At 44.0% G+C, this 18,066-nt stretch overlaps 1 protein-coding gene across 3 annotated transcripts in view; it reads left to right on the forward strand.

Moving 5' to 3' along the window:
• Positions 1–11,910: 11,910 nt before the first annotated feature.
• grid1a (glutamate receptor, ionotropic, delta 1a) overlaps positions 11,911–18,066 on the forward strand; it is a 261,685-nt gene continuing 255,529 nt past the window's right edge. For all 3 annotated transcript variants that reach the window (XM_062400358.1, XM_062400359.1, XM_062400360.1), the window contains exons 1-2: positions 11,911–12,279; positions 13,829–13,984. In XM_062400358.1, the coding sequence (XP_062256342.1) occupies positions 12,201–12,279; positions 13,829–13,984 (235 nt within the window). In that variant the 5' untranslated portion in view covers positions 11,911–12,200. The remainder of the gene's footprint in view (positions 12,280–13,828; positions 13,985–18,066) is intronic.

An 18,066-nucleotide genomic window follows, 5' to 3' on the forward strand; every position in this document is an offset into this window, starting at 1 on the left:
GGAGAGTGTGAGAAAGAGTCATTCACTGCTGTAGGGAGTCACCAGCCTCATCGCTGCGTGGAGTGAACTGCTCTTATCTTCCGTCTGATGTGCTGCAGCCAAATTGGTCAAATGTGAAAACAGGAGGCTTGCAACCCTCAAATATTGTCCCATACCTACAGATCCTGTTTTAAAGACAATGGTAAGAAGCGTAACTATTATATTCAGTTTCATCCAACACAAATTGAACATGGCCGACAACTGACACTGTTTTTTTCTTTTTTCACTCCATTCACACCCGTGCATCAAAGTCAGAGACATTTCACAGACAGTTTCTCCTTGATTAACTTTCACGCTTCTCATGTGAGTTCAAACACGCGGTTGGGCAGAAGGTGTGGTGGTCACGCTCATTGCTTTATCGCCGCTCACTGGATGAGTGTGTGTTGTGGCTGTTAGCTGGCTGAACGTGATGTCTTTTGAGAAGTCAGTTCATTAGAATCCAGGATGACAGCAGAAAACACACACATTTACACTCTTTGTCGGGTTATTGGAGACAATCAGGCTTCCTACAACCTGTAAATCATGAGGTTAAACTGATGCACAGAAGAGGAATCAAGCCAGGGGTCACATTTCTGAAACCTGAAAACCAAAGGTTAAGTGGATATGACACAATTAAAAGGAGACCAAATTTAAAATGCCTCTTTACATTGAATAAAATTAGATTTTTCTCTGGTTTTTAATTGTTGGAGACATTTTGGATAAAAAATATACACGATTCAACACAATTATATGACACAGGACAAGTTGATTTTAGACGTTTTAATTAAGAATTGTTACATATTATATATTTAACAAGTTACTTCATTCTGTCTTTTGAAGTCCGTCAAAATGTAAAGACGCAGGAACAACTTCTCTTCAACAGAACACTCTTTATTGAGCACAGTCTTTCTCAGGTCATTTTATTTGGAGGTTTTGACTTTTTTGCTCGTGCACAAACTTTCAGTTCAGATTCTCACACAATGGGAACTGCATCTATCTAAAAAGAGGAAGCATTACATAATAGGTAATATCTTGAATCGTCCGCGCAGTTAAAAGTTACAATGCCGAACACAAAGCAGCTGCTGATCTAAAACCTGTCCAGCCTTTTGCAGTTCATTCATCCATCCTCTTTACGGTGTTCAAGCAGAGCCAGTAACAGCCCGGCTGAGCCAGGTGGACCAGGCATCCCTCTCTCCAGCAACACCTTCCCTCTCCTCCTCCTCTCCATCTGGGGTTCTTGATGGGAAGGAACAGCAGCTCTCCTCCGGGCTGCCTCCAGCTGTCTGAGCAGCTCTGTTCTCTAAGGAGGAGCCCACCCATCCTATAGAGGACACTCACTGAATCTTGAATCTATATGTCGTTTATTCGGTCACTATAGCGACTGAGCAACATCAGGTCAACTCTCTTCACCACCATGATGCGGTACAATGCCCACATTTCTTGCTGATGCGTCACCAAACCAACCTCACGCCTTCTTTTACTCTCACTCATAAGCAAGACCCTGAGATGCAACCGCCTCCCTCAGGGCAGAAGCTCACTTCAGGGGGGAAATCCATCTTTTTCCGACAGAGAATCATGGGCTCTGGATTGGAGAAGCTGACTCTCATGCAGACCTCTTCATTAAGCTGCAGCCTGCCACAGTCCACGCTGAAGGCAGTGGTGGAGGAGGTACTCAAACGTTTTAGTTTTTCTTAGTAGGAGTACAAATAAATGGGCACAAATTGACTAAATGTTAGAGTACCCCATTAACTTTTACACTTGAAGCAGTTGCCTGTTCTCTAATGCAACAATCTACTACATCATTACCCTTGAGTCATGGCGGTGGCTATTGTATTGATCACTTTACAAAAATAAAATAATCCATAAACATGTAGTGGGGTAGACTGCTCAAAAATGTCATAATATACTGGAGTAAAAGGGAAAAATAACCCAAAATAAATATATGAACAGAGCCATGGAATATATAAATAGAGATCCTTGAGATCCTGTCCATGAAAAACACAAACAAGGCCGAGTACAACACACGTGAGTTCCTAATGATGGTATTGACACAGCTCTCACTGTGGTTATATAAGGACACACACAGCACCTTTATCCAAACACACATGGGGACACGTCTCCAAACACGTGAAGACAGGACGGGTTCTCTTCTTCAATATCTGGTTGGATAAAAGCAGAAAACATTTTAAAGAGGAATTAACAGCACAACATGCGTTCCACAGCCCAGGTGGATTCGGTCTCAATGTCCGATATCAAGTGGGACATTTTTAGGAATGAAGAGGAACAGCTTCACATTCATCACTTAAAATTCAACATCGAAGTCTGTTTGATGGGATTTGAGAAACTTTTGTTCATTTGAAGAGCTGTTCGGTTGTCATTGTTTAATACCCCCCCCTGCTGAGGAGCTGCTGGTTATCAGCTCTCAACTGCAACATGAAAAATGACTGAAATTGGAGTCAGAAGGTTTCCACATGCAGCCGTAACAAGCTGCTTATCTCCATGCAGCTGCAATCAAACCGTCCCTCAGTGAACCAATTAAAGAGAACAGGGTGTGTGTGTGTGTGTGTGTCTGCACGTTTAAGTTTCTGCTAGTCAGTTTATCTGTTTGTATCATCTGCCTCAGCAGACTGTGTTGTGATTCAGCTGCTAGTAGATGACTACTGTCTGGAGAGGGTGTGTGCATGCGTGCGTGCGTGTGTTTTTTTGTGTGTGTGTGTGTGAGTGAGAGATACTGCCTTCTCTCACGTGCACACTCGAGCAAAATAAGAAACAGCTGAGGTCCATCACTTTGAGAGAATAAACTCAGGGGAATTGAAGCGCTGATCCGCATCAGTGGCTCAGCACTGAGCGGGTTAAAAATGCTGCAGACCTCTATCTTCTATCCTCTCTCTATCTCCCTCACACACACACACACTCTCTCTCTCTATGACAGGTAAGGGTTAATACTCAGCGAGGTGTTTGGAGATGGAGACCCTGTGGACTATTCTGCTTGCTGCTTAGCAACATCCACACACACTGCTTTCTCAAAACTACTAAATAATGAAATAACGCTGCAATGCTGATATATTTTGCACACAAATCCAAACTGAAAACACTTGGATAAACCAAGTGTGTCTACATTGTCGTGTGAGCTCTGATTGATACAGTAATGACTGCACTACATTGTTACATTGAAGTATCTGGATATAAACATCTTCCTCTCAGGGGATCTTGGGTTGGGTTCAGGCATTTTGAAGATAATTTAAAACTGGTTTAAAGCGCTCTTTAAAAAATTAAATCGACAACACAGAAGTCTTTGAGATTTAAATATTCCCCCAGGCAAAAATGCACAAGCCTACACATAAACATCTTCCCTGACCACACACACACACACACACACACACACACACACACATGCAATTTCCCTGTCACAGTCATTGTGAAATAATACTTTTATCATCTGTCAGCAAGACGCAAGTTGCCCGCAGCCAAGGTAGACACGGAGACACAATAAAATATTATCCTCCCACAAAAAAGGCCCAGGGCACAAAAAACACAACACACCCGCTGTCACAGGTGATGTGTAAATCAGTTTTATGAACAGCAATAAATTCACAACCATGTATCTGCTGATCTCATCGCAGAGGCAGGCTAATTCTGACTTGTTATTTTAAACAGTATAACATATTATATTTATTTAATAAAAGGAACTAAATATTATAATTTGTTTCTTGGTTTGTTTGTTCGTAACCAAAATTACACAAAAGCAACAACTTGGTGAGAGGATGAGGTTTGAATCAGGGAAGAACATAAATTCTCGTGCGCGTCCCGATCTGGGGTTTGATCCAGTAACTGTCACTTTCTTTAACATTGCAATATAAAGGTTATTTTACATTCACCACTTTCTCCAGGAAAAACCTCCTTGATCTTGAAGAAAAGCATCAACCACATGTATAGGACTGATGTGAAGATGGAGCAGTAGTCGACCAAATGGAAGAAGACAAGCATCCGGATGAGCACCTGGGTCGTCTGTGTGCTGAAGGGGAGAGTCTACGGGAGCTGGTTACCGCTGCCATGTTTGCTGAGAACCAGAGTAATGGAGAAGGACAGATCTTGGATGGAAGGTCTATCTCCTGCTCGTCCTGCCCAGTCTGAGCTGACTGGGTTTTTCTCAACTCTGACAAGGACAGGAAGATCCATTTAAAACCAGAATTCAGCAGCAGAAGGTGTGGAGATGGATGCCAGTGACAAATTATATATGTGCTTTGAGTGATTGATAATACTGTAAAAGCACTTAACAATTTACCTTTTGTCCAGTCCATTTATATTACGTGTGAAGTTACATTGAACTCTATCAAGCCACGCAACACTTCTCATTAAAAGATGTATACAAATGTGTGTTATTACCTTATTTGAACTCGGGGCTCAGTTTTTCTTTTGCATATCAAGAGGTGAAGGAGTGCAAATTACCATGGCAACAGCTCTAATTCCAACAGGTCAAGTTCAAGACATTTTTAATGCAAAAGCTCAGAAGTAGTGAATGAATGGGGATGAATGGGTATATTCAGATCTGTTGAATTACTGAGGCATTTGTTAATTATCAGCGCAATATTTCGTCTCGGCGGCTTAAAACGGCATCATTGGAATCCATCAGAGCATCAGCCTGTGGAATGGGGCTCAGCGTGTGTCATGGTGTGACTGGTCATTACGCCGATATCTGATAGCAATATTTGGATCGGTCCCCGGCTTCACCTCGCCGTGCTCTCGTCTCATTCGCTGATGCTCAGAGGAGACAGATGATAATTATATGCAAATGAAAGAAAAAGAAAAAAACGAGTTCCAATGCGTCTGTGCTGCCTCTCTCTCCTCTGAGCGCGCGGTCACTCCTATCTGCAGGGGGGAGTCCCTTTCATTCGGAATGGGGGGTAATATACATTTTTATCGGACTATTCTCGACTCTGCCATTACTGTGAAGTCTTAGTGCTGTGTATTTAAACTGATCTAAGACCTCCCTGTGTGGGGTAATGTCCCGCCGCCGCCATGTTTGTGTCACTGAATGGATTCGCTTGGCACCTTGTAATCAGACGCAGCGTGATCGTCACCGTAAAAGACCGGCAACATAACACTATATCATCTGCCAATTAATGAATCCAATCCAGCCCGGATATGCCTATTAAATCCCATTCTAATCAATCAGATGCCATCAGGATACTCTGTCACTTACCCCAAATTTGAGGGATAATTACCCAAATGGAAGCCACTAATATAACTGCAGAGATTTTTTTTTCTCCCCATTATAATCTCTGCTTCTGAATCAGGAAAATTAGACATTTTCCTGCACATTTCCAGTGTGGAAGTGACGGATTGACCCGGGTGTTAATAAATCTTGGATGTGAGCAGTGATCAGCTGCAGGGGGACGTTTCTGCATAGGGACTCTGATAACTCACTTTCGGGATGAGCTTCACAAGAAGTGGAGTTGGAAGCATACATCTGGAGCCGGTGCAAGGAAATCCAATTTGGCTTCATATCAGTATCATTCATTGTGTTAGATTTTAGCATTGGGCCCGAGGCTTCAGCTTCTTAAAAGTAAGTTTGGGCTGCCAAAGGAAAAGGGAGGAACCCCATAGAGTTAGAAGGACCTGGGAACTGAGCTGAATACCAAGAGTCTTGTCTACTCTCCCTCTTACACAGTGTGAGTGAGTGAGAGTGAGTGAGAGTGAGAGAGGGATCATTCAGCCATGTCTGGTGGCGCTGAGAGGACAAGAAAGGAAAGGAGTGAGATTGGAACAGCATGAGAGAGAGTGAAAGGGGGAGAGAGGCAAATGGCATTGAGAAACTGACGGGCACTTTGTTAGTTCACTACACCGACGCAACTTCTGTTCTCTTATCCCTCCTTCTGCACCGTGATATCTGTGTAGCACGGTTTTGTAACATCGATCAAGCTTTATTTATATACTTGATTTATAGAAATCAAACTCTATTTACATAGCAACAAAACGTACAGAGTCAACAAGATGTTTTGCACCACATCCCGCCTGACGTCTCTGCGTTGTTCAGATGTGAAATGCAAACTCCAGAGACCGGCCCGGCACAATTATCTCAACATTTTCCAGAGTTCATGTCTGATAATGGCGGTTGATCCTGACCACAAGTACAGACTATCACCTGTGGAGCTTAACTGAAACACCCTGAATGGTGATTGATGAAGCTGCTCGACCACAGCCTCCGTCTCCATCAAGTCAGTTGCATGTTGCCCTTTTTTAGATTTAACTTTTTTTGCATAATGGCCCAAAATGTCATCAACATTGTCTGTGATCTCGAGGTCTGAAATGTGGGTCATTGGAATAGCAGATGTTCACCAGGCATTAGCAGAGAGGTTTTACAGGTCAGGATGCACCTCTCTGTGTGTCTCACCACTGTGCGTGTTCTCCGGTCACATCGGGACTTTTCCTTTTGATGCCGAACTTATTAAGGAATCTGTCCTGACCCGCTCTTACAAAGAAAATGAAATGTGGCTGCGCTGATTCACAAAGTGTGCCTCTTTGCAGGTAGGTCTCTCCTGCAGGTAGGAGTGTGTTTCTGCTAATTGGCTACCCTTTAAACAACCTCATTCACTAATGACTGTCTTGCAGGCACAGCTGGAATGAAATGTCGCTGACACAGGCGCTGGATTCAATAACGCGGCTCCGGGCAACCCGAAACATACGGTTGAGCAGTCACTGTTAAATATAAATTGTACACATATCTGCAGGCAGAATTAGTGTTCTGCATATCCTCCTGATTCTGGATAATCAGGAGGCTGCATTGGCTACAACGGTACCTAGTTAATTCCATAATTAATTCATGTGCCTATTTTCCAGATGAATAGCATTATTTAAACCAACAGTAGCTTGCACGTTCTCAGAACTGCAGGTGGTTCAGTTCTTTTTTTTATCAGGCAGACAGACAGACAGACAGACAGGTAAGCATATTGTCTGTTTAAAGGACAGCTCACCCCACAGACTGGTGTAAACAAGGAGCAGTGCACAGCAAAAACAGAAAAGCCCGACCACGTCTGATACCTGTCCTCGTCCTCGTCTGTTTTTAATGGTCAAGAGCAGAGTGAAAACACAATCAACCCCCAGATGGAGGCCAGCATGAAGGTTGATGGGTAGTGAACACAAGAAAAAAGGAAGAAGAACTGAACACAACAATTCATTTCACAAGAAGAGCTTCTTTGGCATTTGTCAAACCGAAGCTGATTATAAAAAATCGATTCTTTAGCCTATCATGCATATCGTGTATGCTAATCCAAACTCTTCCTCCCCCGCCGTTTTGTGGGAATATAACAGAACAAGATATGAATATAAATCTCTATTCCGTCGGCTGCAGACGGGTTTGGAACCGACTTTCCTCGACTAACTTTAACTTTAGGTCACTAATAACTGGTGGATGTGTGGAGCCGCACCGCCTCATTGTAACAAGCCCAGTAATGAGACCACGTTTCCAATGTGTTCCTGAATACGACGGAATCCAAACTGTCTGTGGCTGGCAAACTTCCAGAGCCTCTGATCCGACGGCTGTCAAAGGGCAACACAGACAGACCTGCCCCCCTAACCCCCCCTCCGGTTCACACAGCCTCCGTCCACTGGTATATCATTTTCTGTGCTGTATATGTTAACATTTATATATTTATTACCCGGTACATATTTCACCACAGCCCAGTGCGGTGTGAAGTTGAAATGCATAATAAGATGCAGGTAGTCAACAATTCACACATTGAAATTCAGAGTCTATGATGGAGGTTATGCTTATTCTCCCATAACACGATTAATCTATAATGTTACCTCGGGCTGTGTATTTGGAAACGGAGGAGTCTTGCTCATTCACCTCTAGGGCTGCAGACACTTATTGCTATTCCCTGCACATTTCTGCTTGACATGAATGGATTTTCAACTTGTCTGAGATTTAACCCTTCTCCAAATTGCTGCAGGGGTTTTTCATCTGAGGACCCCCAGGTCCACGATGGGACGGACGGACTGACGGACGGACGGGGGGGGGGGGCATCTGGACAGTGACAGAATTACAATATTAAAGTATCATCTCTCTCGCTGTTATAGCCGGCTCCTTAATAAATATGCTAACGTTTATACATCCACCGAGACCAGCAGTGCATTCCTCATTGGTAATGCTAAGCACCATTAACATAATCTATGTATCCCAGACATCTACTGCAGTAACTGGCCTAATTATGTTGACTTATATTGACTGCATGCTGCTCTGTTCAGATCTTTCCTTACACCACGATATGTTAAGCTCAAGGCTAATGAAGAAATGAATCTCAGATTTATTTCCACTGCACATCACTAGCTTTGAAGTCACGGCTCTGTGGGCTTAAGATACAGACAAACAGCCGTAGTTACTGTGAGTTATGACCGATTTCTGCGCTTGAATGGAAGCAAAACCCGGTTTGTGCTCCTGGAGTTAAAAGCAGCTGCGGCACAACACCACTAACGGAATGACTAATCAATGAAGACAGAGACCATGCAGCTACACAGGAGGCGAGGCATGTGTATTACACTGTAAACAGCAGTCATTTCACAGGCAGCAGTGTGCACCGCCCTGAGCCATGCATAAGAAAATGAAGTGAGATTAAACTGAGAGATGGGACTCATCAGAGGGAGCTGAGGACCCCCATCACAAAGAAGCCATTCTATAGCAACAATTAATCATGCCGAGACATGTGCCACAGGCTTTTGGCTGGAAAAGGCGTATTATTTGAGATGAAGGAAAAAATGGATTTATCAAAGACTAGTCCATTAGTGCGGGGTCACAGTGTCGCAGTGGTACTTATCTGTGCATAACGAACTGCAGGGTTTGTGTGTTTTTTTTCTTTGTTGGATTCCTCCAGCTTGTGACAGCTCCTCTTCATCTAAATTCACTTTTTGGCCTTGTCGCAAGAAAAGAAGGAGAAAAAAACTCCACCTTTTCTTTTCACTCCATTGCTCACAGCCATAAACATTATGACTCAGGTTTGTGTGACAATGAAATTCCACCTTCGTCGCTGAGGAGCTGGCGTGACCTACCCGCCAAATGTCCCAGTGACTGTTTGCTGCAGTTTTTGAGACTAACTTGTGTCGACACCCGCATAGGTTCAGGAGCAGAACTGACGGAACCGAACACTGACAGATGGCGGCGGCCGTTCCAATTGGGAAATAATCATTAGGAGACATTTTCTGGACCCAAATCGGAGCAGGTAGGAATCAACTGCATGAAGGAGACAAGGTGACCATCCACTGGTTGGCCTACTTTCCATGGAAATGTATCCCTGTATCCCAGTATATTTAATGTACTTATTAATGCATGGAACCTGCCTCCTCACGGCACAAAGCGGACAGCACACAGCGCCATTCGTTCAAGGATCCCATAAATAACTTTCTATATGCAGGGAATAAATATTAGAGGACATACATTATTTTCACCATGCTTGTGTGATATATGGTGATGGATAACATAGGAAGAAAATAGCAAGAATTACCACCTACATGCACTTATTCATCCATGACGGAGCTTCTGTTTGTATTATGACAGCTCACGTGTCACCAAGAAGCAAAACTGTCATTGATGCAGTGTGTATTTCACATAACACCATGCAGTTGAAACCTTGTCACACATAGTGTATTTATTTTTTCCACAATTTGCGAAATTACATTGATTTCAAGTGAAGAAATGTACTTTTAAAATTATTTCATATATAGGTGCATGAAGCATGTTGTTTGTCTTCATTGTGACTATAGATGTTTGTCAGATTGAGCAGATTTCCTATTATTCATATTTAGATTTTGTACAAGGCACACTACGTGTAATTCCCCTGAACAGAAGAAGAGAGAAACTTCAGATTTGCATCACACTCACAGATAATAAACACAGGAAATGACAAAGAATGACACGCTTTAAGACCATGAGGGAAATGCCAGTTAATCCGCTTTAAAATCAATAATTTATTGGTGAAATCTCAATAACATATTGCCTCATAGATCAATGAACTTATTCTTCTGCTGGATGAATTAAATCTTTTATGGTATTGTGGAACGCCTGTGAACTCAAACCCAAATAGCAATGTTAATCCTTTTCCTTTTTGATCCCGATGGAACAAGTCCGGTTGATCTGAATCGATAATTGTAGGAACTGTCGGGTCTTGACCTTCTATGTAAAGTGCCTTGACATAATTTATATTATGATTTGGCGCTATGTGAAATAAAATTGAATTGATTCGATCCACTGTGTTGTGGGAGCTGTAATCGGATTCAACAGGGCAATCATTCTTTTTTATAGCCCAGTGTGTTCCTCCTCTCAGATGTCAAAGCAAATATTACATATACATTCTGATATGTGAGCTGGTGTTCACCGACCACTATCTGGATTTCTTTGGGCACAGTTTGTTCTAAAACGCAGTGTGTTCGAATCTTTTCTTTTTAAATGACACAGTCACATCACAAAAGAAACAACATGAATGGTAAAGATAAAGAAGAAAATGGAGACGTTTTTTGCGTGACCACATCTGCAGTATCCACAGGTGGCCAGCAGGGGTAGTGTGTGGTTTTACAGCAACTTTGGAGCCGCGGATGTTTATTTCTCCTCCGGGATGAAACACCAGATGAGGCACAACATGATTTTAAACATGAGAGATGTGGATTTAATTAGTTTTGTCGAGTAGCGTTGATTTCCTGATTTGCGAAGCAACAAATTAACAAAGAAATAACAAAGATGTGAGGGAGCTGCTGTTTGCTCCACAGGTGCCACCTCCTCCTCCTCTTCCTCTCATGCGTCTCTAGGAGATCCGTGAAAGTTTGTTCTCTGCGCCTCTGAAGGACTTAACCAAACAATTAAGGGATATTTCCGTTTGTTGTTGCAGCCACGAGAAATATCCTTTAATTGTAAGATTATGCCCATCAAGAAACTCCCGTCGTCCTCTTCCTCCTCTTCTTCATCGCAGCTCTGCACACGACTGGCATTGCTGGAGCCACGTTAGGCGTGGAAGTGAGAATGCATGGCAACCCCGTGCAAATATTTGTGCATGACAATGAAATTAGCCCGAAATGAACATAATCCCGCGATAAAAGCGAAGGGCGTCAACAATCAATTACTGAGCAACACGGCTCTGGTAAAAAAAAAGAAGCAGATGTTTCGCTCCTCCGTGCAGCTCCTGCGCCGTGCGCCTCATCCATGCAGGCGCTGTGGCTGCTCCTTGTCCGTCCCTCATCCATCAGCTCTCTCCTCCAGGAGCGCGCCGCGTAAATCCGTCTCTCTGCCCCATCAGCTGCGGTCCGCCGTCGTCTCCACTCGAGTAGAGCGCTGGAAAAAATATATGTGCCAGAGTCTTCCTCTGTGCGCAAACGCCAACTTCTCCTAGAAAAAAAAAAAAAAAAAAAGTAGCCACCTCCGTCCACTCCTCATCCCTCCAGCCAGATCATTTGTTGGGATTCATTTTTTCGTTGCTGCTTGTGAGCGTTAGTCATTTTCTGTTCAGCCAGCCAAATAGAGGGCTGATAGATTATCATTATTGTTATATTTTTTGCCTTTTGTAACCTTCCATCATTGAGTTTAGCTGCCGGCTCTCCGCGCGTCTTTCTCCGGCTCCAGTCCAAATCATTTCTATCCGGCTTGTCGGGACAGCAGCGGAGTCGTGAAGGCTCTGCAGTCACGTGATTGAGACAGGACTGAGGAGTGCGTTGTTCGTCTGTGTGTGTGTGTGTCTCTGTGTGTGTGTGTGTGTGTGCGTGCAGGAGCAAGCGTCTCTCCGTTGTAGTTAGAGGGGTGTCCCTCCTCCGCATTTTGTGCTGCTTGCCATGCTTTAGACGCCGGAGCGCAGGGAGAGAGGCGAGAGTGAGTGAGGTAACGCCGGTCTCCCTCTCCGGGCTTGCCTGTCTTTTTTTCGGTCTCACCTCGGGTCCGGTTCCTCCTCGTCCTCTTTTTGAGCCCACCTCCCTGTGGTCGGCTTCTTCTTGTCCATTAAGAAAAAGAGAGAGGGAGGGAAAGAGCTGATCATTTGAGAAGGGTTTCATGCGGGTTTTGCTCATCCAGGAGGAGGGACGCGCTTCTGTTACGCACTAGGTTTTGATCATCTTCTGTTTTTTCTTTTTCCTTTTTTTCGGTGCTCCATTTGGACAGTTACTGGACAGCCGAGCGGAGCTTGGATGAGCCGCCTCGCTGAAATCCCGAGATGGAGTTGCTGCTGATCTCTGTTTCCCTGTGGATATTGCAATGCAATCCGGCCAGAGCGGACTCCATCATACACATTGGTAAGCGTCCGGTGAATCAGCGTGCGGGTTTGGAGGAGACAGGTGCAAGAGGCAGGAGGTGCGGGAATAAAGCTCAGCCGGCGCAGATTCTGCGTTCATCTCGGGGTTTATGGGGAGAGGGCGGGATAAATAGTCTATTCAGCTCGCATCCTGTGTTCGAGCAACACCTCGACTCTCGAGCGAGTTTAAAAGTTGCTGTTTTGTAAATGGCTTCGCCTCAGACCTTCAGCTTGTGTCATTATTCATCACTGTTAGTTTTTTTCCACCTGTTTACGCAGGATTCCACTTTGCTGATCAGTGCATTCGCGTTGGCTTCACATCTAATCCGTATTCCTCGGCCTGTAAACTGCCTGTGTTCTGTATTCAAACCACATTACCCACGAGGGCTCGTGTCAGTCGAGCTTTGACGAAATTAAGACCCAATGGCCCGAACCCCTGAGGCTTTTTTAGACTAAGCTACCTCTTGTCTGGAGGCGACAAGCCTCAACTTTCACCGGAACGTGACTGCAATGTCAATAACCGGACAGAGGGAATGTCAGTGGAGTTTGGTTTTAGAGATGCAAAACGCATAGAGCCTCTTTGTACTGAAACTTCAAACCAGAGCTGCCTCTCCCTCCGGAGATGATCCAGGGATGCGTTAAACTCATCACGACACCCAGGGTTCTGATCCGATCTTTGTCCTCAAACAGATTTACTGTTATAGTTTTGAAATGTGACATCCCCCCTGTACACGCACATAGATACACGGAATAACCCGCCTTGGTCTGCGGTGGCTATTTTACGCAAGCAGTCACGTAGCCACTTATAATGACTGGGTTTTTTAATCTCAGTTAAAAACGTCAATGTCACGATGAGATCGAATCTGGTCTCGGTGCTGCTGCTGCTGCTGCTGTTTCTTCTGCTGCTGCCGCTTTACAGTTTACTGCAACAGTCTGGCAAGCAGCAGGTGCTCAGTCACCGGCTTAATACAGCAGTGGGACTCCGTCCAGAGAATATTGGCTGATGCCCCGCATGACGTTTTGGGTTCTTTCTCGTTTCCTGAAACCCTTTTCCCCGTGATATATGTGCTTCTCCCAACAGCAGCTGATTCCATTTTGATAAAAGGGAGAGGTTGCGGAGTTGTGGGGGGGGGCAGTGAAGCATCAGTGTGCCTCCCACACGAGGCCTGTGCTGCTCACTGGTCAGGGTTTCACTGTGGAGCAGATTTTCTAAGTTTGGTTACTTTACGTAATGCAGCGTGAAGCGGCTCCGCCGCTGTCCGCGGTGCTGAAATGCTTCCAGGGCTCGCTGGAGACCCGCAAGTTGCGCAGTTTTAAGGGATGAATAAACCGCAAAAGATGCGATTTACTTTCACCTGCTGTCACCGAGTCATACATCACCGTGACAGGTTCTCAATCACATTAAAAAGCTTATAACAGCCAAAACGTCTGGCTCAGTCACCTCTCCTCCACCTCCAGCCCATATCGTGCGAACCACACTCCCTCGACGTTTTCCCCCATACCCCCCCCCCCCCCCCCCCCGGAATAACCTGACTGATTTTATTCAACAGGTGCCATATTTGAGGAAAACGCAGCGAGGGATGATGAGATTTTCCAACTTGCCATCTCAGACCTGAGTCTGAACGACGACATTCTGCAGAGCGAGAAAATAACCCACTCTGTGAAACTTATCGAGGCTAACAACCCGTTCCAGGCTGTGCAGGAAGGTAAGAGTGGCTCCCCCCGGATCCTTCACTCAATAAACTCCCCCTGCTTTTTTTATTTTCTTATTTGATGATGTGAGAGTGGTCGTCTTCGCTCAGTCGAGTACAAAGTCTCCCACCACCACTGGGCAGATTATTCTTGAGCTGGTGTTCATTCATATGTTGATTAGACAGGGCAATGGCTGATGGAGCAAGGCATTGATTATGGCCCATGTGCATCTGAGGAAAATCGCTGCCTGTGTGTTTGTGTGTGCGTGTGTGTGTCTGTGTGTGTGTGCCGCTGCTGTACCAAATCAAGGTGTATTTTATGGTTGAAAAGCTAGGTGGAAGCATTGCTTTAGAGCACAGCTGCTATAAGGACTTGTGAAACCAAAAATAATTCCAAAATGATAAAATGGGATTCCAGCACCAGAACGCCACTTACGTAATGACAGGGGAGAAAGCACATTTATGGCTTTTATGTCTGTTTTGAAGGATGAGCACTGCAATCCTCTTCTTGCACATTTATCAGCCCTCAGTGCTTTTTCCTTGAAATGTTTTGTCTGCCTAATCATGGATTCCCCGAAGTTGTGCAGAATGTAGGCTACACACACCTCCACAACAGGCAGGAAATTATTAATGAAATAATTATTTAGTCAAGGTTATATCTCTTTCTGTCGTTGGAAGCTGGACCCATACTGTTGACTGCAAAAGTGATTAAAAATTCTTCCGTTGAAAAGAATCATTAGGACAGTAATAGGTTCCCGGGGACCTTCAAAGGCTGTTTATGTCCCCTGCTCTTAGATTCCAGTCTGGACTTTGGTCCCCTGTTGCACAAAGGCCTTGATGACTCATTGCTATTCCACAAGTACAAAAAGATGATAATATGCTCCGCCTTCTGCTTTAAGTATCCAGTTTCCTTTAGCTGTTGTGTTTGATATCTATCTATTATTAATGTTGTTATTACTATTATTACCTCTGCCAAGAAGGTTATATTTTCACCTGTGTATGTTTGTTGCTTTGAGGGATGGGGCCTGAGATTGTAAAATGGTAATTAGCTGTATTTATATCGTCCCTTTCTAGTAATACTGCCAAACAAGCAACATTCACACACAGTTTTATATATTTCTACTATATGCTGCAAATATTCTGTAGCACACTGTCAGCTCATTAGTTCAGGTTCAGTATCTTCCTCGAGAACACCTTGGCATCCAGACTGAAAGAGCAACCCACTCTACCTCCTGAGCCAAAGTCGACAAAATGTTTGTACATTTTTCAGGGAATAATATACACAACTTGATTTTCCACTGTATATTTAATGAAGAATAAATCATTTAGGTAATTTCCTTTATGGAGTTCAGCATCTTACCGGAGGACACTTTGTTATGCACATTTGAGGATCTGGGAATCCAACCACCAACCTTCAAGGTTAATGGAAAGCCCTTTCTACCTCCTCACCATCAGTTGGCCCTCAACATACAGATTTTTCCGTTTTCTGGGAACATTTCACAGATCTTAATTTTTCCAGTGTTTAGCACAATATTAAATGCAAGTACCACATTTAGGTTTACAGACCACTTCCCTATGTCTTTTATAACTTTACTGCTAGAGCTAGACAATCATTTGTGGGATATTTTTGCCTCGGCTGATGTATGTGCTTTACTGATTGCTAGTTCACATCTTTTTTTTTACGTCATCATCTTACATTACGATGAGGCTCACTTGAACCAAGCGGGTTCTCTAAAGTAACTGATGAACAAATTCAGCAGCTTTCTGCTGCAGAGATAAGATACAAAATTATATATTAAACACACGCGTGATCAAACTAATTTATCATTCACTCTTGCTTAAGACGCCACTGCATCAAATAAGCCGACTTGCCAGCAAATTGTTTACCACCAGTGAAACGTATCCACATTAAACCTACACACTTGGTGGAGAATAAGCTCATTGAACTCACACTAATAATCTTGAAGACCCACAATCCCCTACACGATATGTATATTTCATATCGCAGGCTTACAGAAGATGTTGATGCTGTAAAGAGCAGAGACGATTTGAAGAGGGCTCATCACTGCAGTGGTGGTGACTGAAAATGACTCAGAGCTCATTTCCTCTGATTGAACTGCCTGTTGTTGCCCTTGATTGGGCATCATTTAACGTGCTTATTTATTGTTTACAGTCGGGCTCCTTATAATCACAGATTCACTGAAGTGGCTGATTAGTGGGCATTTGAATTGTGGAGAGCAGGGGGATTAATGTGCAGGCGATGACACGAGGATCAATGTGTGGCCCCCTGATTCTTGCTCTTGACACCATAGGTAGGGTGGTGAGTGCTAAGTGACAACTTGAAATTAAAGGGTGACCTTTATGCTTTGCTATTTTGTTTGCCGCCGTCCCGCTGTGAGTGGCGGCCAGGTCCTTCCCATTGCAGGGCAAGGAGGGAAGGGGAGCGGAGGAGGGGGTACAAACACGGAGGAGAGTGAGGGGAATGAGGATGAGTCGATGGAGGAGAATATCGTGGCTGTTGGAGAGATTGAGGGTGAGGAGAGCAACAAGGACACGAATAACCATGAGTAAGGTGGCGCGAAAGAAAAAGGAGAGAAGGATGATCAGGACTTGAATAAACATGAGTGGACAAAAGAAGTGCAGAGGGAGAATTAAGATAAGGGTGAGGTGATGTGGGGGGAAATTTGCAGAGGAGCGGCTGCAGCGTCATGTTTTTTCCTTCTTTGCTTCCCTTCGCCCTTGCTCGGGTGGAACAGACATTAACAAGGATGTCACACAGAAACTATTGAGTCCGCCCCATTCTCTTATCGTTCAAAGATGACAGCTCCAGTCTGACTGGATGAACTGCCTGATCACACAACTGGCAGATGCTGTCCTATTTATAGACTGGAGACTCTGGGGAATGGAGAATATCTATCCCTCAAGTAGCGATGCTTGTCATGAGAGTGATGGTCTTTAGATACCCACAGCTTTGCGATGCAGTGAGAAGAACAAAATAAAACATCAGTGAAACAACCCTTACTCATATCTGCTTATCTTTCAGTTCATATACTCTATAGAGTGAGGCACCGGCTAGAATTGTAAAAAGAGCAAAGCCCTGTTTCTTTTTTAGATATACATAATTCCGTGAAGGGGAAGGTATTTAAATGCATGTCCAGCCATCTTGATCAATCGTAACACGTCACAGTCAATTATCGCTCAGCGGGGACAGTGTGGGTCTCACAGGGATATAAGACATTAGCAAAGTCAGTGAAAGTTCGGAGCCTAAAGGTAAAACTTCCCACTTCACTTTACACCTTGTTCATTTGTGACCCTCGCTTGGTGTGAAAGTGGAAATCTGTCCTCTGAGACGGATACAAAGCTTTTATAAGCTCCTCGGTCTTGCATTTTATTCAGAAGACGAAGGTGACGGAAAAGATCCCACTTTGTTGTGTGAGTATGTAAATCCAAACCTATGCATATATCAGGAGAAGTTTTGCCCGTAATGTAGATTTTTTTATTTCCTATTTCAGCTGGAGTTGCTGAAAGGACACAAGCAGAGCCTCTTGAAATAAATTACCCAACGTAAGCATTTCCCCTATTGCTCCGATATGGAGAGGCGACAGGATTGTGAAGGGACGGGGCGGAACCTCAAAGAGAGATATCGCACCATAATACAAATGACAGAAAGCCAAAAGGGTCAAGTTGTCATTGGTTCAGATGCATTGTCAAACACAGTGAGTTTCAACAAGAGCATGCGTCCGTGCCAGCAGCTCTGTGAGGCTGCTCTGGCACCGCAGTGTGTGGAGCTAAATGTCAACATGCTAATATGTTATCAATGACAATGCTAACATGCCTTTTGTTTTTCATGCTCACGTTGGTGTGCTGGCTTGATCGTGTGCCTCTCAGCTCAGGAATGAAGCCAAACATGTGGCTGTGTTTTGTTGAGTCAACAAATGAAATGGATGAGATGCTGATAAATGCTTTTGTCTTGTCACAATCGCACTACTGTAATTCTTGGTTCATCTCCCGTATTTAATCTTCTTTACACCATTTAAAAACTGTTGCAGACTCTTTAGATGATCCAGCAGATGGTCACATAGTTACACTCATTTAAA

Source organism: Platichthys flesus, chromosome 12 (assembly GCF_949316205.1).
Source record: "Platichthys flesus chromosome 12, fPlaFle2.1, whole genome shotgun sequence".
NCBI classification, from domain to species: Eukaryota; Metazoa; Chordata; class Actinopteri; order Pleuronectiformes; family Pleuronectidae; genus Platichthys; species Platichthys flesus.